This window comes from Phodopus roborovskii, unplaced genomic scaffold (assembly GCF_943737965.1).
Source record: "Phodopus roborovskii unplaced genomic scaffold, PHOROB, whole genome shotgun sequence".
Lineage (NCBI taxonomy): Eukaryota > Metazoa > Chordata > Mammalia > Rodentia > Cricetidae > Phodopus > Phodopus roborovskii.
The window spans coordinates 46,315,051-46,339,548 of NW_026126511.1; the positions used below are offsets into that span (position 1 = coordinate 46,315,051).

Below are 24,498 nucleotides of genomic sequence, written 5' to 3' on the forward strand. Positions count from 1 at the left end.
AAAAATAAATCATCAAAGAGAAGCATCTAAAAGAAAAATGGAGCTGGGGATATAGCTAGAGTGGTAGAATGCTTTGAAAAAAATTAACAACTACTGAGAAATATGAGGGGAAGTTGTGTGCATTCATTAAGAGGTTATGTATCATCTAGACAGTGGTAACACACCTTTAATCCCAACACTTGGGAGACAGAGGTTGGCAGATCTTTGAATTTGAGGCCAGCCATGTCTACAGATCGAGTTCCAGGACAGCCCAGGATATACAGAGAAGCCCTGTCTTGAAAAAACCAAAGCTCCAAACCAAACAAAAAAAAAAAAAAAGAGAGAGAGAGAGGCTACATATCAACCAGGAATGGTGGCTCACACCTGTAATTCCTGCACTTAGGAGACGGAGTTTCAAGGCTGGAGTTCAGACTGAACTTCACAGTGAGTTCTAGACCAGAGCAGGTTATAAAGTGACAAGATGAGGCCCTGCCTCAAAAAGGCCAGTAAATGAAATAATTTGGTAGGTATTTACCATTGGGTCAGTTGGCTACAAAGTTGGGAAGAATCAAAGACAGTTTACAACATGAAAAGTTAATTTCAAAAGAATTAAAAGAGCATCTAATGTAAAACTAAGCATAAGAGAATTAGAGTTTTACAATAAATTCATAGTCTTTAAAAAGTTATTATTAGTAGGGCAGAAGAGGTGGTTGAGCAGTATATAGCTTGTGCTGCTCTTGCAAAGGACCTGAGTTCGATTTTCAGCACCCATGTTGGGTGGCTCACAACTTCCAGAAAGTTTAGCACTAGCGCCATCTGTTACCTGTGGCCCCTAAATGCACCAAAAAGCTCCAACACACACACACATGAATCTTAGATTATATCGTATGCGTGTGTTTGTTTTATAGGGGAGGGCACATGCCAGGGTGCATAAGGACAACTTTGTGGAGTTAGCTTTTCATCTACCCTGAGTTCTGGGGAACGAACTCAGTCAGCAGGTTTGCACAGCAAGTGCCTTTTACCAGCTGAGCCATCTCACTGGCTGGTCCTAGATGTAATAGGATAAAATATGGTCTGTGGACATTCCCAGATCATATTAAAAAACAATTACATGAAAAATTTCGGCTCTGCCAAATACCGTATTCAGACTTTCCCTATACAAAAAACAGGTCAGGGAAACTTGGCAAAGATACGATGTAGGAGTATTTAGGAACAGTCAGGAGAGTTAGATCATTTGCAAAGATTGGTAAGAGTCAGGGTTTGGATAAATCTGGTTGTTGTTGTTGCTTTTTATCTTTGAATGAAAGGGCTTGCTGTATAGCCTAGGTTGCAGGGTACTCGTTATCCTCCTGCCTCAGCTTGCGCGAGGGCTGGGATGACAGGTGTGCGCCACGCCCAGCCATTATTAATTCTTCACTAGGATTGCCTGTTACCTTTGCAATTAAAATTTTAGAAATTCCGACCAGGTGATTATCTTCAAGGTACCTCACACGGCGGTTTGGATGTTTCACCAAGGGAAGGAACTGGGGTTTTCTGCTTTTTTAAAGCCAGGGTTGAGTTCTTACGTGTACGCTACAGGCGTGGGAGGAGCTCCATTCATGCCCCGCGCTTCCGGACTGCAGTCTCCTCCCTAGGCTGGACACAGCGCCAACTACCTAGCTCAAGCCTTCTGGCTAGAGCGACTGACTCCCAGGAATTCGTTCCTAGCGCCTGCGTCAGCACCACTCAGGCACCCGCACGTCCAGACCAGCCCTCAAGTGCCCCGCCCCAGCTCGGCCCGGACACGCCCCCTCCTCGCTCAGACCCCGCCCCCTGCCAGCAGTGTTGTCATCACGTGGTCTGGGAGGGTCCTGATGTCACGCGGGGAGGGACTGCGCAGCCGCAGAAAAGGGGGCGGGGGGACTCGACTTGTTGTGTTGCTGCCCGAGAGAGCCGGATACTGTCGTGCTGCGGCCGCGCCGCTCCCACTCTCCCGACCATGTCTCACTTAGTTGAGCCGCCGCCACCCCTGCACAACAACAACAACAACTGCGAGGAAGGGGAGCAGCCCCTGCCGCCGCCCGCCGGCCTCAACAGTGAGCGCGGGGCCGCCGGGCTCGGCGGAGGGATGGGGGAGGAGGAGCCGTTCGGCCGCCGCCGCCGTCGTGCAGGGGGCGGGAGCAGACGGCAGCCCATTGGTCGGAACCGAGGCCGCGCGTGTGACTGACAGCGGCGCGTTCCGGTCAGGAGCAGGCGCTCGGCGCTGGCTCGCGGCCTGCGCTCTGGGCGCTGAGGTTTAGGGTCGCGGCGGGCGTCGGAAGCGGGCGGCGCGCGCAGCTGGGGGTGGCGGGCTGGGACTCGCGGGCGGAGTGGGGCCGGGGACGTGCGGCGGGGACGCCGGGAGATGGACGCGGCCGGCCGGCCGGGCGTGGCGGGTGGACGTGCAGCAGCGCAGGTGTGCGGGGCTCGCCTGCTACCACACGCCTGTCCAGGGGTCAGTGGAGTTTTGTGCAGGGTGCTTGTACCACCCCTGCCATTTTCCCTCTTCTCTGAAAATTTCCCAAGTTCCTTAAGTGAGCTTTTTTTTTAACCTTAAATTATTTTAGTACCTTTTCTTTTTTTTTTTTTTTTTTTTTTTGAGAGCCTCATGTAGCCCAGGCTGGCCTCGAACTCGCTGTGTAGCTGGTGATGATCTGAACTGATCCTCCTACCTTCAACCTTCCGAGTTCTGGGAAGACAGGTGTAGGCTACCGTGCCTAGGGCTTTTCAAGTGCTGTTTCTTGTGTGGAATTGATTGAGTGGCCAGCACGTCCCCTCTGATCACACCCATCATCAGTCTGGGCAGTGGACTTGAGGAAATACAGTAAACAACACAACAGACACAGGCACTGGCAGTTGAAAGTTGAGGATGGAGTTGCAGTCAAATAGAGTGCACTTCTAACAGACATCTTGTCCTCAGAGTGTCCCCTGTGTTGTGAGATCGACCGACCTTCTTGCCCAACCTTTCTGTATGTACTTTGTGTCTTATGAAAGAGGCAGTGGGGGTAGTTGGCATATGGTGAGGCCAAGTTCTTTAAAAGCCATTTGGATGCTTAAAGGTCAGGCGGTGTCTTTCATAAGAGGGGGTTCGTCAGGCATGGTGAAGAGCTGTTGCTGAGTTTACAGGATGAGAAGACCATTTGGGTATCTTACCCCATTGTGGTGGCACATACCTGTCATTCCAGCACTGTCGACGTAGCTGCCAGCCTGGGCCCCAGAGTAAGACTGTCTCAGAACACAACAAAACCAAAAAATAAACCAGTAAGTTAAAAGAATTGAGGTATTTTAAGATTCTCTGACCCTGCCCCATCTTTTGATAAGACACGTCTCTAAATGCTGGTTTAAAAAAATATTTAGTCAGTCTGCACTTAAATGTTACCCCTATCACATGGAATGTAAAATGTTTTACCTGTCCTTAGCATACATTTTTGGTAATGATGAGATGAGACACCTGTTGTGTTCTTTCTAGAAGCAGTGGTTCTGTTTTGAGTTCCCATGGTGCTTTCAGGAGCCTTGTCTTGGGGTGGGAGTGCTTATTTACATGTATGCCTTCTGCCTGGTCCCTTCTGAGTGAGTGGTGCTCAGTGTCTTCTTAATACTTGTGTCTTGCCCTGATGCATGAAAGGACTTTGGGAGCATATTCCCCATGGAGGGGTACTCCCTTAACTTAGAGGCAGGAGGGAGGGCCTAGTCCCTACTCCGAATGACTTGACAGATTTTGTTGATCCCTCCGGGAAGGCATCACCCTCCCTGTGGAGTGGTGGTGGGATGGGATGGGAGGGAGGGAGACAGAGGGAAGGAACTGGGATCCATAGGTAAAGTAAGAAAACAAAACAAAACAAAAAGAACAATGAAGGCTGTGGTAACAAAAAAAAAAAAAAAAAAAAAAAAAAAAAACCTTAGGTGTCTGGTCAGTGTGAGTATGTGGTTTCACAAAATACAAAGGGATTTTCACTTTCCTTAACACTTTATTAACAACAGAACCAAAAAGGGTTGAGCTTTTTGTGAGTGTTTATCCCAAAGTCTGACAGAGCTTTGAGAAGTCTGTCATGGGCCAGTCAGCTTCTGCTTCATTTTTAGTGGCTCTTACAGGAGCAGATGAACCCCCAGCCTACACTGGATACCAGATGTTACTTTGAGAAGTCTGCTAGATTGAAAGCATTGGACTTGGGCTAGGCTGCACTTTTAGAAGTCACCGAAAAGCTGTTAGATGATGCCAGGTTTAACTACTGGCCTTGCCTCTTTGTTTGCTTTCTAAAGTTCATCACACAGCCAGAGTTGAACAAAACAAGCCTTATTGATTCTTCCAAGTGGTCTTTTTTTTTTTTTTTTTAAGGTGCTGAGCAAAACAATTTATTCAGGAATTTAATACTGTCTGAATCCCTGATAAGTCCAAGTACTTCCTGGCCACAGTTCCACAGCTGTGGAAAACAGGAGCTGAAATGAATGCAGATTATCTCTGCCTTGAGATTTTTATCTTCAGTTCAAGAATCATGGCAGAGGGGCGTTTGTACGCTTGTATGTGTGTGCCTGCATGTATGTATGTTCACCATGTTCTTGCCAGTGCCCACCAGGCCCAGAAGAGGGCATCCTCTGGAACTGGAGTTAGAGGTGGTGGTTAGCCTCTGTCATGCTGGAAATCTAACCCAGGTCCCCTGGAAGAGCAGACACTGCTCTTAACTGATGAGCCATGTCTCCAGCCCCATAGCAGTGTTTTAATGGCAAAATTAGAAATTTCTGAAAGATTACTTGAAATTGTGTACCTATTTATCTCTCACATGAGTGCATATACCCATGGAGTCCAGAAGAGGGCATTAGACCCTTGAGAGCTAGAATACAAGCAGATTCCCGGGGCCAGGAATCTGGTTCTGGTTCTCTGTAAGAGTAATGTGTGCTCTTTAATAGCTGAGCCATCTTTCCAGCCCAAATTATTGATGTATTTGAAACAGTGAAACTTTTCTCTGATTCTGTTGTTTACCAATGTAGAGGGACTGTTCAGTTTTATTACAAATTGGAGGACAAATGCACAAACTTCTTCTAAAGTTAAAAGGATGTTTTCATTTGTTACTTTTATAATTAAGACAACTCTCAAGTTTCTCAAGAGATGAGTAAGACACATAGGAAACTGCAGAATTGGCATAAGGAAGATCAGAGTGTCACAACTCTTGTGTAATTGGAGTTACAGACAGACCTCCTTTTGACAACTATTCACAGGCAGTGCCCTTGCTGTCCCCCTGGTAAGAGGTTTAGACTATGCCACATGAGATGCCAGTGCCTTGACAGTCACCAGTGTGTTGTGCCCACTGTGCAGAAGAGTGCCAGGGACTATTGCAGGGTTGTCTGGGGTCCCAGTATCTAGTACCTGAAACAAGCAGACAGAAAGGCTCTGAGGATGGGAAGTCAAGAAAAGTTGGGAGAAAGAAAGAAATGATATGTAAGAGGATTTAATTGTTGGTGGAAGCTTAGGGTCTGCTAGCTGCAGGGGTACTGTAATTAGTTACTGGCCAGAACTTGTAAGCCCACTCCTGCCATTCCAGAAGACTTCAACTAGAAAATAAGTCACCATGGCTTTATACCAACTAACACAAAGGGACAACTTCCAACATGTAAACAGTCCCTTCCTTTCAAGTTTGCCTGTTAGGAAGAAAACTGACATGGGGGGTGGTTTCCTCCATGTATTTCTTGGATGACATGAAATCTTTGCCTTGTTTCCTTCCCATATAAGAGGTACTTAGTGAGGATTGGCAATTAGCACATTAAGAGGACCCGGGACTGTACGTGAACAACTTAGGTGGAGAGAGAAGCTATGTGTCTTTTGTCTGTTAAGACGTAATCTAGCACTGGGAAGGCTGAGGCAAGATCATGCTTTAAGGTAACCTAGATGGCATAATGAGTGAGGTCCAGGGCAGCCTAGGCTTGTGGTGAAAGACAGTAACAGAAGAAACAAGCCCGCCTCCCCACCTGTTCCTTTTTTTGTGTCTTAGAAGATAAAGTTAAAGTTGTAAAAGTTTCCATTTCTGTTATCAACTCCAGATTATTTAGCTTTGCTTTAAGGCATGGTCTCATTGTGCAGCCCAGGATGACCTTGAGTTTGTAGCAACCCTCCTGCCTCAGACTCCCACATCCACGATTACAGGTGTGAGCTACCACACCTGTGTAACGGGTTTCCTTGAAAGGAAGGTGTATGTAGCTTTCCTCATGGCACTGTATGCTTCCATAGAGAATATTTCTGGGGTCAGGGAGATAGCTCCATCATTAAAGTGCTTGCAAGCATGAGGATTTGAGTTCCCCAGAACCTCTGTAAATCCAGGCACGATGGTCCACACTTGTCTCAGAAAACAAGGGTGGCTCTCGAAGAATTACCTAAAGATTACCTCTGACCTCCATATACACATGCAGTCACACAGATACACATGTACACATACTTAGATTATCTCTGAAAGACAGTTGCTGAGTTAAGGATAACTTTCAAAGGCTCTTGTTACACATAGCCAGATAAGCTTTCAGAATGTTTACTGAAGCCCTCAGTGTAATAAAATATTGGGAATATAGTCTTCTGGGTAATTGCTAATGATTGTCATTTGATAATGGTTAAAGTGTTCTGTGTCTTTATAAAAAGTGACATTTCAGGTAGCTGGAGTGAGAGTATTCATTCAACTACTCTTAAGAGGTCTCAGATTTGATCGATAGCACCCACCTGGTGGCTCATAACTGTTAAATCCAGTTCCAGGGGATCTGACACTCTCTTTTGGCCTTCACAGACACTGGGCATCTATGTAGTGCACAGACATCATGCAGGTCAAACATCCATACACATGAAATTGTAAAAGCAATTGTAAAAATGAGAGTCAGGGTATGCAAAAGAATGCACATACTAGCATTGAAAAGGCATATCAGAGTTTTGTTGAGAAACAGTACTTAGGTCTGTGGTTGCTTTCCTGATGCTACCACCCTTTAACGTAGTTTCTCATGTTGTGCTGACCCCCACCCTAAAATTACTTCCTTTCTACTTCATAACTGTAATTTTGCTAGCTATGAATCATAATGTAAATCTGATATGCAGGTTATCTGATAAGTGACCCCAATGGGGTCATGACCTACAGGTTGAGACCATGACTTAAAGGACTTAAATTGTGCAGTACAATTCCATTTGTTTATTTAAAAAAAACCAATAAACAAAAACATTTTTCAGTCAGGCAATAGTGGCACACTCATTTAATCCCAGCCAGTACAGTTACACAGAGAAATCCTGTCTTGAAAAACAAAAAATTTTTTTTTCTTTTGAGATCAGCCTGGTCTACAAGAGTGAGTTCTAGGAAATCCAGAGTATACGAAGAAATTTTTATTTTGTGTACGTTTGTAGTCTGCCTGCATGTATGTCTATGTGAGGGTGTTGCAAACAGCTATGAGCTGTCATATGGGTGCTAGGAATTGAACCCAGATCCTCTGGAAGAGCAGCCAGTGCTCTTAACTGCTGAGCGGTCTTTCCAGCTCCAAAAAGATTTTATAAGAAAAAGAATAAACTTGCAGAAATTTCCATGGGAAACCATTTAAGGTGATTTCCTCTGGAAGTAGGAATGGGAGCCAGGTGTAGTGGTGTGCATTCCTATAATCCCAGCACAGAAAGTGTTGGATTCTGATATATACCTGTGCTACATGAGACTATCCCCAGAAAATCAGAATCAAAGCTCTGGTCATACACAGAAGTAAAGCACCTATTTAATAGGCCTGTTGCACCTGTGCTCAGTCCCCAGTAGCACAGAAACAAGAAAAGTACTAGAAATGGGAGGAGAGAAGAATGATTAGGATTTTGTTTTTAAGATTAATAAATTATGTGTGAGTGTTTTGCTTGCATGTGCCTGGTGCCCAGGGATCCCAGAAAGGAGGTAGGGAATCTTGGAACTGGAATTATAGATGCCTGTGAGCCTCATGTGAGTGCTAGGAATTGAACTCAAGTCCTCTGCAAGAGCAACCAATGCTTTTAACTACCGAGCCATCTCTCCAGCCCTGATTCTTAGTTTTATGCACTAACATTTCTGTGTTCAAGGAACATACTTTTACAATCCAGTGATTTTTGAAGACATGTAGAATATACTTACCATAGTGACTGATCAGTTTATGGCAATTCTCTGTAATTTTCTGTGTGTTTAATTTATGCCATCCTAATACTTCTGAAATAGATACAGCTGTTGTCCCTGTTTACAGATAAGGAAACTGAGACACCGAGGTTAAGGTACCTGCCTGGGTATAAGCTGTAAGCATTAGCATGGGGAATGGCTCCAGTCTGTGTTGTTAACTGTGGTGCTGGTATATGCCACTTGAAGACATTCTGCCTTATGGTGGGGATGGGAGCAGTGTGCTCCAGGCTGTTGAGGGCACAGCAGGGGTCACTTTTAAGCTTTTCTTAGGTATGTCTTCTTAAGTTCCTAATGTTTAATGGAGAAAATAGAGTGGGTGTGGTGGCTTGGATGTCCTTGAATAAAGTGGAGAGCAGAAACCCAGGTTCTGTGGGTACCTAGATTCTCTAAGCACATGTTGATTGTCTCAGGGACCTGTCTGGAGGCCTGGGTCCTTAGTGCTCCTGTCAGAGCAGCCCTGAGCTTTGTTTGGTTTTGTTTATTTTGCATACTGGGCTTGTCTATAAGAACCAATGTCAATGGTTTTAACAGACGTTTAAAAACCCTAGAAGTAGTGGGGATGGCGGAAAGATTGTTTATTCTCTTTGTCCCTCTAGAATATTTTACAGAGCTCTAAATTTAGATGTGCTCTGACATATTCCTTTCTACTCTACGGCCACTCTGAATATTTAATTAAACTAGATCTCTCTTAATGATACTGGCTTTATTTGCTCCTCCTGTGTTCTCATCCATGCCCATCTTCATGTAGGTGTAGAATGGGGCTAGGTTTTGTTGTGTGCCTTTGTTGTTTGGAATTAATTGGTAATTTCAGGACTGCTGGGGAGGTGGGCCACCTTTGATGGAGAGGACAGGTCTGCTGTTTGCTGGTCGTTTATGGTTGCTGGTTAGTTCTGGCAGTTCTGGGAAGTAGGTCCCCTATGTCACCAGCTCTGTTGACTGGTGAGATGGAGGACAGAAGGGGTTGAGTGCTGGAATCCCATTCCTATGCAGATGAGCTTCTCCCTAATATGAGCTCACCCTCCTGCTGAATCTGGTGTCATTGCATCATTTGGAGTGCATATTTTAGGGTTTGCGGGTGTTCTTTGGTGCTTTGGACTGAATCCGCTAAGGATTTAGAGATGTGGCCCTGCTGACTGCTTGGTTACACTTTGTAGCTTGTAGGGTTTTGTTTAGGTAGTCAGGGGGATTTTGTTTTTCCATTTCCTTAAGGGATAGGGCTTTAACTCTGTAGCCCAAGCCAGGCTCAGACTCATACTTGATCATCAGTCATCCTGCTTCAGACTCCTGAGTGCAGGTGTGAGCACTGTACTTGGTGTTGATACCATTTCCTAAATCGAAGGACTGTGCAGCAGGGAATGTACAGCATGTCTTTTTTGTGAAGATGATTAATTGTCCACTGTTACTGATTCCTATTAAGGTTTAAGCACCTTAATCATTCTGCCTATTGGGCCAATAAGAATTTTCAAGAACATGTAGATTACAAAGGCCCATCCCCTTTTCCTATGGTCCCACCCCCTTCAACTATATTTATCCCAAACGGCTCTGCCTGTAACCCATCTGCAGTAGTTTCTTCCTCCTCCACACACTCAGGACTTAATGAAAACTCTAGAAAGGGAGAGAAGAGGGGGAAGGAACAACCTGATAAGGTACGTTCAGTGTGGAAGAGAAAGACTTGAAAGTGTGGCAGTACAGAAGGGAGACATGGACGGACTGGGGCCATGCTCCTCACCCCACCCCACCCCACCCCACTTCTGGTTTCTAATTCCATTTGGTTTATTAAGGACCAGCTGCATTTAGTGCATGTTCTGGGTTTGGGAACAGATTGAGAGCTTTGTAATTACACTCAGGTTTCTACTCCAGGAGCTTTTCAGTGTGTGTTCATTAGGAGACAGCTGTGATCTGTGAAGACGAACTGGATGTTGCTAAGTTATATGTTGATTTAATTTGGTGCAGATCCTATGGCACCCATGGCAAGTGTGTTTGTGTGTAACTGGAATGTTGAAGGTAACAGCCTGGCTAGGAAAGGAAGAGGCATTATCATTTTGAAAAACAGCCGGAGTTTTCACAAAAGCATTGTTTGAACATAAATTTAGCCTTAATCAGAAAGAAAAGTGGCTGGCAAGCATGTCTTTAGTTTTTAGATTTCTGCTTTCCGGGTGGATTTAATTCGTGAGTTCCTCTGGGACAGAACAACACAGATTCTGATTCTCTGTGTGTTTACTTTTTTTTTTTTTTCCTTGAATACTTTGGCTTCAGTTTGAGTAGAGTCAGAATTCTTATCTGAACTCAGCATATGAACATCTGTGTGCACAGGAGGGATTTTAGCCCCACTGTGGTTATGACTTGTTATCTGACCCGTCCAACAGGTTCCTGGGTGGAGCTACCCATGAACAGCAGCAATGGCAATGATAATGGCAACGGGAAGAACGGGGGTCTGGAGCACGTCCCTTCCTCATCCTCAATCCACAATGGAGACATGGAGAAGATCCTTCTAGATGCACAGCATGAGTCAGGACAGAGCAGCTCAAGAGGCAGTTCTCACTGTGACAGGTATGTGAAGGCCCTGGGTGGTTATGGGGGTAATTCTCATGAGGAGATGGCTCATTTGCTTAAATAGTCATTAAGCGAATGGGCCTCCACATTTATTGTAGCATACGTGTTTAAACTAGACAGCTAGGCTAGGAATGGTAGTGCGTGCCTTTAATCTCAGCACTTGGAAGGCAGAGGCAGCCTGTGAGTTTGAGACCAGTATGGTCTACATCTCGAGTTCCAAGCCAGTCAGTGCTTATGGTGAAATTGTTTCAGGAAAAATTAAAAACTGAATAGCTAATGGATAGGCACCTGAGTGTTCACTGTTGCCCCTGTCATTTTTATTCTCAGATTTAATTATTTTCAGATGTTTATCAGTTTCAAATTGAGTAGCAGTCTGGTAAGATGGTTAAGCTGATGGAGGAACTTGCTGCTGAGCTTGGCTGACCTACATTGCATCCTGGGTCCCACTTGGTGGAAGGAGAGAACTGATTTCCTCAAGTTGTCCTCTGGCCTCCATATGTACATCCACACACATACAGCTGTCTACACACACAAAATAAGTGCCATTTTAAAATGAAAATAATGTAAACTTGTTGAGTTAATTTGTTCCCCATTTTCCTTTGTTTGGGGGCCCACGTTGAGTCACAGTAACTCTGTCTCCCATTCTAGGCTGCCAGAGGCAGGGACCATGTGACCTTTTTGTAACAGGCTGGCACACATGAGGCACTCAGTAAATGCTCTGCTCACTGGACCTGAAAGTTGATTGAAGTCCCAGCAATGTCTGTGTGGCTCTCAGTAAGCAGTGTGGTGAAGGCCATGCATTCTTTTGGAGGAAATGTTACATCTCACTGCTTGGCTCTTTGCCTCTGGAAAGCTGATTCCAGTCCTTACGGATTGTTTTGGTGAGGAGTGAATATACAGAAAGATGTAGGAGGGAAAGGAAAACCCATGGTTAACTAATTTTCATCTGAGCCTATTTTTTTCCCTTCCCTTCCTAAGAGACTAGATATTAAATAACATTAAGAGTTGTAAGCTGTATATAGATAAGACATACCTATAAGAGGCTGAGCAGGAGGATGGCCACATAAAAACACATAGTGACAGCCCATCTCCAAAGGTGATGAGAAGTTCCCTGCAGGGTGTTTGCCTCATATGGTACTTGATGCTGCGATGATCTGGTTCATGTGCAGCTAGCTAATGATTCACACGTTGGAGATGCATGTGCACAGTAAAAAGATGAGGGGCATTTAAAAATGAAAGCAGCGGGAGGAGGAAATTTGTCTATAGCACATGGTTAATATTTGAGAAAAAGAGAAAGAAGTTAAACCAAACATGACCCTCCTGCATGCCTTATGACCCAGTTCTGTCTCCAAGGCAGCTAGAGGACAGGTTCGTTGGCTGTTTGGCATAGAGAGCACCCTGCCACTTGGTGTTATCTCTGCCTTGTTGCTATGCTTCCTGTCACAAGCAGAAATGAGCACATGGTTCTTTCTGAACAGTTGCCATCGATTCTAGAGGCTGCAGCACTAGTATGGCTTTCAGTGATTTTGTTTGTTTGCTTTTGAAACAAGGTTTCTATGTAGCCCTGTCTGTCCTAGAACTCTATGTATAGCAAGCTGCCTTGAACTCAAAGAGATCTGCTTGTCTCTGTTTCCTGAGTGCTGGGACTAAACTGTGTGCCACCATGCCAGGCCACAATAAAGTTTTATATCCAGGAACTTGCTGAAGGATTTCTAGAGCTTTCTGTTTGGGCTTCTGACATTTCCTGTCCTCTGTAGCTTATTTTTGAACATGTGTATATATAAGCCTGATCATTGGTATCATGTGCCCATGAGCCTGTTGTTCTCAGGGTGCAAAGAAGTCTCTTGCTTGTTGGGCATCCTGTTTAGCTAATGATGGCAGTGATGTGTGTGATGGACTATGAATTCATTTTCCTAGGGTCAGCTTAATTCAGCTTCCTGAATGTGAAAAGGAATGACAAAGGGCTCCCTGACCAGTTAGTCTCATTGAGACAATAGATTCCAGGTCCAGTTAGAGACACTACCTCACAAAATAAGATGGGGAACAATAGAGAAAAGGAATGAGAATCACTTTTAGCTTCCACAGGGTATGTACTTATACCTACACACACACACACACACACACACACACACACACACACACACACACACACACACACACGTACGTATACCAAGCATGCATAGCACTACACTGCAACAGAAAAGGTGCCTTCAAGATTTATGTCATTTGACTTGTATTTAAAGTTATCAGGAAGTGTTTCTTGTAGGTGGAGGGTTCTTAGGATTGTTGGATATTAACCTCAACTGATGTATGTTTTCTCCTCTTCCCTTTCCTTTCTGGCTTCCCTTTCCTCCACTTTCTCATCTTGGTGCTGAGGACCAAACTCAGTGCCTCTAGCATGCTGGGCAAGAGCTGCTCTACTGAGCTGCATGCCTAGCCCTCTGTGACTGTCTAGTTTTGGAACTGCCCTGCTGAGATGCACAGACTGGCTTTAAACTGGTTCTGTGCCTGGTCAAGCCTTGAACTTGAAAATCCCCTGCCCCAGAGTGGAGAATGGCTGGATTTCAGGCCTATACCAGGGCTAGCCTGTTTTGCAAATGTTTTGTCTGAAAGTTATCCCATGCCAGGTGTGGTGGTACACATCTTTAATCCTAGCACTCCAGAGACAGGGGCAGGTGAATCTTTTGAGTCCTAGGACAGAAACTGCAGTGGTGGTTAGAAGGTGTCCCAGCATGCCTTGCCTTGTGTTCTACCCTGCCATCCTAGGCAGTTTTAAAAAGCCCAGTGTGGACCTGTTCCTAGAGCTCCTCCTTTGGCAATCAGTGCAGGACAAGCACATTGCAGTGGTTTAATAGGCTCCCCAGTTGAGCCTGTGAGGAGCTGGACTCCAAGCTTGGTGGTGTTCTAAATCGTCAGGTGTGAACAACTTACTGGTGAAGAAGGGAGCATTTCTCTAACAAGGTTGCTATCAGCAGCACAGGATGCAGCTGGAAAGCAGCCCTTTGGGGGGCTTATTGACCTCTCATATTGACTGTCAGGCCTGATCATAAGTATATGAGGCCATACTTGATCCCATAGTATTACCAGCACAAAGACAGGAAAATTCCTTGTCCTGTGTGCTTTCTGTGCTACAGATTCTGATGCCTGACATGATTGTTCAAGATAAAAGTTTCCTTAATTTAAATATATAACACTTGTTTGATGTGAACCGTTTTCTATTCCCATTTAAGACTCTTTTTGAAAAAACAAAAACAAAAAACTAATTGGTTGTATGCATGGGCTTTTTTGTGCACATGTGCCACAGTGTGTTGTGTGTAGGTCAGGGGGCAACTTCTTGAATTTGGTTCTCTCCCTATACCTTTACATAGGTTCTAAGAATCAAGTTAGATTGCCAGGTAAGCACCTTTACCCATAGAGCCATCTCAGTGACCCAGACATAATGCTTCATGATGAAATGTAACTGTTTCTTGTAACAGAATTTTGATTTGTTTTAAATTTTTTTGTTTGTTTGAGATGGTGGGGATCTTTGTAACATTGGTTATCCTGGAACATTGATATAGACCAGGCTGGCCTCAAACACAGAGATCCACCTGCCTCTGTCTCCCAGATGCTGGGATTAAAGGTGTGTGTCACCATACCCAGCTCCATCACCAAAAATATTATGAATAATAGCAATTATTTTACAATTTTGCAGACTTCTTTAATATCTGGCTCAACAAGACATCTGTAGTCTCATCTACTTTTGTATTCAGTCTGTGGTGATATCACATTAAGTTTTCTGTGATGTGATGAACACCATGACTGAGAGCAATTTGAAGAACATGTTTGTTTCATCTTATAGGTTATAGTCAACCATCTAGGGAAGTCAGGGCAAGAACTCAAGGCATGGACTGAAGCAGAGGCCAGGAGGTGCTGCTGCTACTGGCTTGCTCCTCTAGGCTTGTTTAGCGTGCTTTCTTATAGCATCCAGGACCAGCAGCCCAGGGGTAGCACCACTCATAGTGAGCTGGGCCCTCCCACACTGATCATTAATCAAGAAAATTTACTAGTCTGATGAGGGCATTTTCTGACTTGAGATTCACTCTTCCAAAATGACTCTAGCTATGTCAAGTTGACATGAAACTAGCCAACACATGTATTGTATAGCCTTTAAAAGCTATAGTGTATACTCACACGACAGTGGCAATGAAAAGGACAGATCCTGACAGGACCATAAAAGCATGGCATAGTTGACAGAATTCTCTAAAGCAGTGGTTGGTTTTCAACCTTCCTAATGCTGTGACCCTTTAACACATTTCCTCATGTTGTGACCCCCCCCCCCAAACAGTTATTTTCATTGCTACTTCATAACTGTAATTTTGCTACTGTTATAGATTGTAACATAAATATTTGATATGCAGGATATTTGCTAATGCAACCCTTGTGAAAGTGGTGGCACCCCACAGGTTGAGAAATGCTGCTCTAAAGAGACTAAGAAATGTCGAGGAGTTGTGTATGTATGCACGACAATGTTGAGAGAAAGTGTTATGAGGTAATTCCATCAGAGAACACACATAGACACTCTTTTTTTGTTTGTTTTTGTTTTTTTGAGACAGGGTTTCTCTGTATTGTTTTGGAACCTTTCCTAGAACTAGCTCTGTAAACCAGGCTGGCCTTTGCCCCCTGAGTGCTGGAATTAAAGGCATGCACCACCAACTCCTGGCCATATACACATAGACACTCTTAAAGCCGAATAGAAAATTTGTAATGACAGCCAGTGGCTGCATGGGGAGCTGTTTAAATCATGTAGCCCAGAACGTCACCATTTGTCTTTTATGCATGAAACCCATATTCTGGTTGGTTGGCACACTTCAGTTAGTAAGAAATGAAACTACAGGAGCCTAAAAGCAAGGTTAGCACATTTAGGGACTTTTCTTGGATCCTGGAATTACAGATTAGTTTTTTGGTATATTGGGTCTTTACTCCTGTTCTGGCAGGAGTTGGGGGTCTATGTACTGGATTTTAAAGTCAGAATGGTGCCTTCAGCATGACGTCAGTTGTGCTAAGGTCTGGGGACTTGTTACAAAAGAACTCAGGTGGTTTGGATTTTGAAGATCATTTCACCATCATTGGTTCGTCTACAGCTTCAGGCCATATATTGTGGCTTGTCACTATGAAGGCATTGACTGACAAAATCTGGGCTCTCTGTGAGATTACTCCATTACATTTGCCACTTACTCTCAACATATGATTTGTTTATCTGGTGTTAGATAGACTTGCCCCTGTTTCAAAGTTATCTTGTTGTAATTTTCATTTTCTATTTTTTAATAAGTCTTATGATATGACAAAACAAGAATTAAAACTACTGAATGCCTAATGACATGAATTTTATCTCCAGGAGCCCACATGGTGGAAGGGGAGAGTAAACTCCCAGTGTTGTTCACTGACCTTCACATGTGCACCAGGAAATTTTTTACAGCCATACACAGAGACGTACATGGCCAGAAAAATAAATGTAAAAAACAAAAACTAAGGACTAAGTTTCCTCTCTCCTAGCCCTTCACCACAAGAAGATGGACAGATCATGTTTGATGTTGAGATGCACACCAGCAGAGACCATAGCTCTCAGGTGGGTGTGTGTTTTACTTTGAGTTGGAAAACACCTAAGAGTTGTTGGCTGAAATATGGAGCTGGACTCCAAGCCTGGTTGCATTCTGAAGCCTGTAGAGTTAGTAGCTTACACTGGAGTGTTCTCTAACAAGATTTGTGCCCATATCCCAGAGTGCAGGGGGAAAACAGCACGTTTGTGAGCTCATGGCTCTGTCACATTGACTGCGGGCGTGGTCTCAGTTGTTTAAGACTGGCTTTGATGCCACAGCAAGCATAAAAACAATAAACTGAAGACAGAAATTCCTGTTTCTTGACATTTCCTATTGTGCCCAGCTCTTTGAAAGTTACTGGTGGATATCTGAGTGAGGGCTGCAGATGTCTTACTTGTGTTCTCTCACAGCATAAGCACAGTCCCCTGAGCTGCTGTATGTGTGCCTGGTGCTTTGGGTCTAGTTTTCTGCCAGAAGACTGGATAGCTTCTCCACACTTCACTGCTCTGCTGCATTTTGCTATTTTCTGAAGCGGGAAAATCCCTGCACGCAACACTGACTTACTTAACTTCACTTCAGCCACTCACATGTTGAAACTTTCATCACCAGTTTACTCTGTGATGCACTTTGTTGTATAAAGAGGCTTGGTGGTAATTGTCTAAAATGTTTTAATCTGGTGTGTGTGTGTGTGTGTGTGTGTGTTTGGCCATATGCAGGATGCTGTAACTGGTGTGTGGAAAAAGCACATAAAGTTCATGGCAAAACGGGTATCCCCAGGACAGAAGAGAGGAGGGCGTTCATATTCTGCTATAGATGTCCTTCCATCTGATTGCTTTTGTTTAGACATTTGCAAAGTGCCCTCAAAAGAATTGCTCAGTTGGGAAGCTCCGTCAAATAAGTGCCAGTCCTGTGTCTTTGCCTCGTGAGTTGCCATGTCAAGGTGTGCAAGGTTCAAAGAAAGACACCAGCTGAAGCTGAGTCTTTCCCAAGCTCATTTGCTTTCAGAGCCCTGTCCTCTCCCTAACCTCCATGGTCATTTCTAGCTCAGTGAAACACTGCTGTGTGCAGCCTTGACTCAGAAAAATAGGTGTGTGGTCAGGCTAATGTGACCACTGAATTTAACTGCAATTTTAGGGCTGAATGCAGCCATCATAAAATTGGAAAGAAATCTGAGGTGGGGGGAGGGAGAGCGAGCTTGTGACATTGTGACATTCTGACAGGTATCAGGGAGATTAACCTTAAGCATAGATAACCATGCTGATGGACTGGTCAGCTGGGGCGAGAAAGCATGGGTTTTGGTGAGGTAGTGTAGTGCCTATAAAAGACAATATTGGGTCTGTGGAATAAGAATTTTAAAGTAAGGGAAATATATTAGGAGATGCTTTATATTTCATATAAAGCATATATATTTTTAAGATTGAAGAAATAATTGGAAAATTAGTTACTAGGAATTAGGAAAGTACTATTTCATAAATGGGTAAATTTTTTGTTAGAAAGTTAATAACAGTCAACTAAGGCTGTCCTTTTTTTTGATGTGTGCTTATGAGGGATAAATGTGATGTCATGTTCCTGCTTTACCCAGAGAAGGAAGGAGAGACACAGTGCTTACCAGTATGATGTTCTCAGTGCTAAGTTTCTCAATCCAACAGTGGGGTAATGATATTCCACTGGGGAAGTGGGGAGAGAGACACTTTGTCCTCATGTGGTTATCACCTAAGATGACAAAGCAAGTCAGTGTTAGAGCCAGGACTGAAAGCAAATCTAAGCCTGTGATCCAGACCTTCCACTCAAACCAACCTCTGAAGGGAGTCAGTCCCAGGAGACTGGGCATACAGATGACCTCCCAGGTCTCAGAACCCCAGTGTGGGCATTCCTAAGCAGGCACAGCCAGGGCAGAGTGTTCCTCTTACTGAAAGGATGTTGGTACCTATGAGGCTCCATTGTGTAGCAAGAAGTACGCTCAGTCTCATGCAGACATTGTGTTTTTTAGGATGGGTCAGCACCAGGTTGCCTTCTTTACAGTCATGAGACTGTGGTTTATCTGTACATGGATTCAGGCATGCAGTTTAATATCCCTGTTTAGAGACCTGAAGAGAACTGGAGGTGGGCCAGAGAATGATGAATTCAATGGGTATGAGATAAGGACCAACCCCTCACTTCCCAGGACTGTTTCAGGTGGTCGTGGGAAGAGCAGAGTCCTATGTGGTTAAATGAGGTGTCCTTTTATCATATTTTTTTAATTACAGGAAGATGATGCAAAAGCTCTAAATGGACCAAACATGGCGTTAAGATCCATATTGTAGTTTCTGAATTTAGGGCTGAGAATTGTGATGTGTGAAGGCCAGCCTAGGCTATTTAGTAAGTTTGAGTCCAGTCTGGAGTGTTTGGTGAGGCTGTCTCACCCTCCCTCTCCCCAAACCCTGGGATTGGCAAGTTTAAGATTAATAAAGGAAATGCAAAGCTATAGTAAACAGTAAAGTTAGATGAGAAATATGTCTGTGGATTAAAACAACTGTATGAATCCAGGGGTAACTTTGCTTCATTCCCCTGGAGAAAATCCCATTATCTTGAAAAATCCAGAGCACAAATCTCACTTTGTGTTCTCTGAAAATGAGAAAGTATGAACTTGTTTAAAAAGAGAAAGGAAGGAAGGAAGGAAAAGGAAAAAACCCTACACTAAAGCAGTAAGCAGTTAGAACCCTGGGAGGCCCAAGGAGGAAGTAAGCAGGAAAACTGCTGTAAGGCTGGGATGTAGTACTGAGGCAAAGCCCTTGCTAGCACGTCAGAGGCACCAGCATTGCTGAAACCAAACCAAAAGAACATGGTGGGAGAAAAGCAGCTTCCAGCGCATAATAAATACAAATACAAGAGTGAGATCAAAAGAGTGACTATAGCAGGGCAAAGACTCAGCAATGGTGTGCACACAGGCTGCTCAGTGTTTGCCGTGTGCCTGCTGACTTTTTTCTGCTTAAGATGACTTCAGGGTTTCTCCGAAGAGCCAGCTCATGATTCTGGGTAATCTCAGTGCCTGCTGGAAAAAGCTCCATCCTAAATGCTGCATTGTGCTGTTTCGTGGAATTTGCCAACTTCAGCAGAACTAGATAAGGGCCATGCTGACAAAGGGACTCAAACATCCCCTGAGCTTAGGCCTGGATTTGGTAGTAAAGTGTTATGTGTAGGGCCAGGCTCAAGCTCCCTTTCCAGACAGCTGAGTCGCTAGGAGTTAGAGCTGTGGGAAATTGTCCTGTGAGTCGGCCAGGTGGTTTCACTTGTTAGTCTAAATCAGAGTGTAAAGCACTTTTGAGACTTGACTTTGGAGTCACAGCCTCACATTATTTAAAACTTAATAAATTCAACGAATGTGTCATTTTTAGGCATTTCTCATTCACTTCGTTTCTGTTAAAAGAGGTTTGCCAAGCACAGTAGCTCAAACCTATAATCAATCCCAGCATTTGAGGTCAAAGGCCAGCCTGGGCTACAGAGTGAATTTCAGGTCAGCCTGGCTACAAGAAAAAGCTTGTGGAAATGTAATTCCCCCCCCCCCCCCGGCCTCAAAGCTCAGGTTATCACTAGCAATAAAGAATATTCTTCATTTATTTATTACAATAGATGTTAACTTCTGACTCACTTCAAAATAGATAATTCCCTCACCCCCAGAATACTTGACTAGCACAGTTTCAGAATCTAGAGAAATGTTCAGTAATTCCTCTTTAAAAAATAATCTTCTTTCAGAAAGAAACATGGTCCTTTTGAGTGTTATCTCATCCCTAAAGAGGGCTTTTCCCAGGTTATAGTCTGCCCTTCGGTGCAGCCTCTGTCAGGCTCACTTGCTCTTCCTGAGATGCTTTTAGGTCAGTTTTGTGCCTTTTCTGAAAACAGGTTGTTTCCTATGTAAAAATTACTAATGGATGACTTTTTAGTTTGTTTTGTATTTAAAAGAATTGGTCCTTTTCTGTTCTCTTGTTTCTCCCCTCTCGCTGTTTTAGTCAGAAGAAGAAGTTGTAGAAGGAGAGAAAGAAGTTGAAGCTTTGAAGAAAAGTGCAGACTGGGTATCAGACTGGTCCAGTAGACCTGAAAACATCCCACCTAAGTAAGCCATGTGCCTTGTCGGGAGCGTTTTATGTGCTTGTCTGTGGGGTTGGTGTGGTCCCCGGAAATGTTCTGAAACCTCTGAACTTCTTCCCCAGAGAGTTCCATTTCAGACACCCTAAACGTGCTGTGTCTCTAAGCATGAGGAAGAGTGGAGCCATGAAGAAAGGGGGCATTTTCTCAGCAGAGTTCCTAAAGGTCTTCATCCCATCTCTCTTCCTTTCTCACGTGTTGGCTTTGGGGCTGGGGTAAGTACCCTGATGACAGTGTACTACTTAATGGTAATGGACATCAAGGTGTTCCTTCCCTGGGTAAAACTTCCCAAGGGGGGGGGTCTTTTTGAGTTATCTAAAATTTAGCTAACTGCGAGTAATTTCTGTTATTAAGTATAAATATAGGAGTAAATGCAAAACGGTTTTCCCCCCAGATGGTGGAGGATGGTTCTTGAATATACTGGTAGGCTGCTATAGGTACTGTCTTTCTTTTTAACTTTGTGGTATTTATTCGAGAGTCAGCCTCATATTTACCTTAATTCATTAACTTGTGGCATGTCTTTAAATTAATGGCTTTTCTCCCTTGATTTGAATATTTAAGAAAACACAGTTCTGAAAGATTTCAGTTTGTAAGCATTAGAGTAATTAATTTTTTTCAAAACCTCCCTGCTGCACTCTGAGCATGCCCAGTGAGTCGTTTTCTGTGTCTGATGCATGAAAGTGGATCATCCCTGATCTTGCTGTGAGTGGCTCAGCATAGCAGAGGGGCATGCCTGCTTTGGAGCATGGTCACCTGTGCATCTTTCACTGTCTCCTATGTAAAGGATCTGCTAGTAAAGGCAGGACCAGTATTTACAGACAGTGGAGTGGGAGGCATCTGTGGAGGAAACAGGGTGGGAACATCATGGAGCTTGAGAGGGCTATCGATATTTGCCAGCTGTTTAGTTCATTTACCTTAAAAAGCTTGGTTTGGGGGCCTTGCAGTATTTATTGCTTTCATGTATCTTTAAGCTATTTTTAATTGCTTTAATTAAGTTTAGCTCTTGCTACAGATGAATATTTTTAAGGGGATTAAAATTGCTATTATTATTGCCTTGAAGAGTGTGCTTCTTGTTTTCCTTGGTACTCTTTGCTTTTGTTGTGGAAGGGATCATTTTCTTGCTTGGTGTTACAAAGTCTCTCTATATGTGAAATAACAATAGAACATTTTATCCAAACAAACACTTGGGGACTGGGGAAGACTCTGTTTTGGGATTTGATGGGGTCTCTTTCCTAGCTTGACCTAGTGATTTTTTTCAGTCCTGACTCACTGAGTAAACAGAACCCTATAAAACCATCTGGCCTGAGCTAGTTAGTGGGCTGTAGCTCAGTGGGAGCAAGCTCGTTTAGCAGATACAAGGAAGAAGATGAGTGTGGCTCAGGGAGTCTGGGGAGTGTAAGCTGAGACTTAGAGATGTTTACCAACTTGTCAGTAGAGATCACCCTATGGACCAGGCTGGTGTAATTGTGGAAATAGATGGAACATGATACACTCTGCTTCCTTTCAGCATTTATATTGGAAAACGACTGAGCACACCTTCTGCCAGCACCTACTGAGGGAAACGAAAAGCCCTGGAAATACGCGTGGCCTGTGAAGTGGTGTGTTGTAGTTTGAATTTGAGACCTATTGTAAGCATGATTCCCAACCACAACCCTATTTTTACATACCCAATTCCAGTAACTCTCAAATCCAGTATTTTACTCAAACTCTGTTGAGGCAGTTTACTAACTTTGTCCCCTTTTTGGCCTGTAAGACACTTTAGAGATTCTTAACAGAGTTTCCTGTCGTTTAGAAATTTGCAAGGGCTTTTTTCAGCAATGCCACCAGCAGATTATAATCTTGTCAACAATGCCATGGTCTCCTCATAGTACCACCGGAGTCACACCTGCATCATCATGCTAGAAGCTGTGTTCTAGCCATGCAACTACATCTCTTTCTAAATGAGGTCAGGTTTGCAAACAGTACTATAAAAGCTTTGTTTAGTTTTTGTTTTGTTTTCCAGGACAAAACCAAGCTTACCTAAGCTTGAATTTATAGTTATTAAAAACAAAAGAAAACAAACAAACAAAAAAACCAAAAAAACAAAAGCAAGACACGTTAAAAAAAAATATCCTGGGCAATAAAAATTACTTTAAACCAGCTTTGGAGCCGCTCTTTTCCTAAGCCTCCTGTTCCGCCTTCAATTTCTAGGAGGCAGCCTGTATGAGTGACAGATAGGAAATAGAAGAATATAACATACTGGCAGATTTTAACAATAGTATGTTGCATTGCTATCTTTTCTATGATAGAGAATCTTTATTTCTAAGGAATGCCTCAGGCCTAGATATACATGAAATTGCTTTTGAGATTTTTGTGCGTTTGGTATTTTCATGTGTAACTTGCATGTGAATTTCTCATGACTTTCTTTACTTGTTTTTCTAGTTTCTTTCTTTTTTGTTTTCTAAGAAGAGACTTGGAACGAGTCTGATTCATGGTGTTAAATAGAGGCTTCTTGTTTTAGGAAGCTTTACTTGCACCTGAAGCCTTTACACTCTAAAGAATAACTTCAGAGTTATTCCAAGCACCTGTGTAACTGCAGCAAACAGACCTGGGTTGTGGGAGCAGTTGACAAAGTTCTGGAAAGATGCCATTCATTCTCTGGCCCCTTACTTCGCTTCGGTCTTCCCAGTGTGTCCCTAGGATCTCCCAGGCCCTGGCGACTTTCTCACGTAGTTAGTTGTCTTTCCAGTCCTGTCAAACTCCTGATGTTCCACAATACTCAGAAAATTCTCGGAATGGCAGACTTTCTTTTGTCTGTTTGTAAAATGTGAAGCTTTAGGACCAAATTGTTAGCCAACATCAGGATTGCAGACTATCTCAAATAGACTTTGTTGGATTTCAGAACATAGCAGGATTCTGAAGGATTCTATGTTTTATATATAATTAATTACTGTTTATGATAGACTGTGCTGTAGTTGCAGAACCATTGTGAATTTCAAAGCTAGCACTCTACAAGGTGCACCAGGTTGACTTGAATAAATATGGCAACTAGGTTTGCTAGCATGTAGAAACTTAACTCCTCTGTCACATAAAGGGTTATAAAATTGGTGTGTTGTATGGAAATTCAAAGTAACACAGATAGGAAGACATTTATTTCTATCATTTTTCAAGAACATTATCTTTAAGAAAGATAATATATCCAAAGTACTTTTTGTGAGTTAATTTCTTTCTGGCATTTAATGTCTAAATGATTGTGGGTGTCTTTTGCCCTTTTCTTGTCTTGCTTTTAAACCTGGTGACGCTTGATTAGCCTTCTCGCCTATTTATTTCAAGTGTTTATATATTTGAATTTCTTTAGGAAGAAAGTAAATCTGGTGGCCTATTTGTTTATTTTTGAAAAGCCTGAATCAAATTGGCAAGGCTGCTGAGGCTAAACTGCAGCACAGTTCACAGTGCTGCTGTGTGAGCGATCACAGAGATCGCTCATTCAGGGACCTCACGGGCAGATGTCACCTTCTTTATAAATTCAGTAGCAGTTTATCAGCAGTGCCATTGAACTGTGGGGACAATTATGATTTTGTTTCAACATTAAAACCTAAATTTAGTTTTGCCATTTTTTGAAAGTATCAGTAATATCATGGAACACAGTCACAGTACAGCTGTCTGTCAGTGAGCTTGTGCAGTGTGGATTTGCAGCCCTGGCATACAGGATGTTTATGCTCCTACACAGATTCTTGTTGAGTGCAAACAGGTTGCCCTATTGCAAAGTAGAATTCAACCAAGAGTTGAAATTTAAGATAATGTTTAAAAAGCTTTATTCCTGTTTACAATTTGGAATGAAAGGCAGGCTTCATTGTAAGCTTGATGAAAACTGGCTCAGATGTTTGTAAGAGGAAAGCAGCACAGAGAACAGCATAACAGTCACTCGACTACAGCAAAGAGCAAAATGGAGCCTCGGCCCGAGAGGAATCTCACAGTGAACCGGTTGTTGGAACTCCTGGCATTAACTGAGCCAGAGTGATATGCATCCTTTGTCTGTCTTGTCAGCACTTGCGTCATTCCTTACAGTTTACAGAACACGTGTAACTCTAGCTATAAACATTTTGTGCCATTAAAGCTCTCACAAAACC

At 43.3% G+C, this 24,498-nt stretch overlaps 1 protein-coding gene across 2 annotated transcripts; it reads left to right on the plus strand.

The window, feature by feature from the left end:
- The first annotated feature begins 1,862 nt into the window (after positions 1-1,862).
- Positions 1,863-24,498, plus strand: Bnip3l (BCL2 interacting protein 3 like). 2 transcript variants are annotated; one of them, XM_051195467.1, is made up of 6 exons: positions 1,863-2,054; positions 10,502-10,685; positions 16,224-16,296; positions 20,254-20,357; positions 20,455-20,604; positions 21,897-24,498. In XM_051195467.1, the coding sequence occupies exons 1-6, from the start codon at positions 1,958-1,960 to the stop codon at positions 21,943-21,945; spliced, it is 657 nt and encodes a 218-aa protein (XP_051051424.1). In that variant the 5' UTR covers positions 1,863-1,957; the 3' UTR covers positions 21,946-24,498. The 2 variants fall into 2 exon arrangements, with proteins under 2 accessions (XP_051051424.1, XP_051051425.1); XM_051195468.1 differs by lacking the exon at positions 1,863-2,054 and adding an exon at positions 9,707-9,781.

Excerpts from the sequence above, each read along its gene's own strand:
- Bnip3l (XM_051195467.1), top strand. The coding sequence starts at position 1,958 with ATGTCTCACTTAGTTGAGCCGCCGCCACCCCTGCACAACAACAACAAC. Across the intron at positions 2,055-10,501 it reads GCCGCCCGCCGGCCTCAACA|GTTCCTGGGTGGAGCTACCC; the intron begins GTGAGCGCGGGG and ends CCCGTCCAACAG. Across the intron at positions 16,297-20,253 it reads GCAGAGACCATAGCTCTCAG|TCAGAAGAAGAAGTTGTAGA; the intron begins GTGGGTGTGTGT and ends TCGCTGTTTTAG.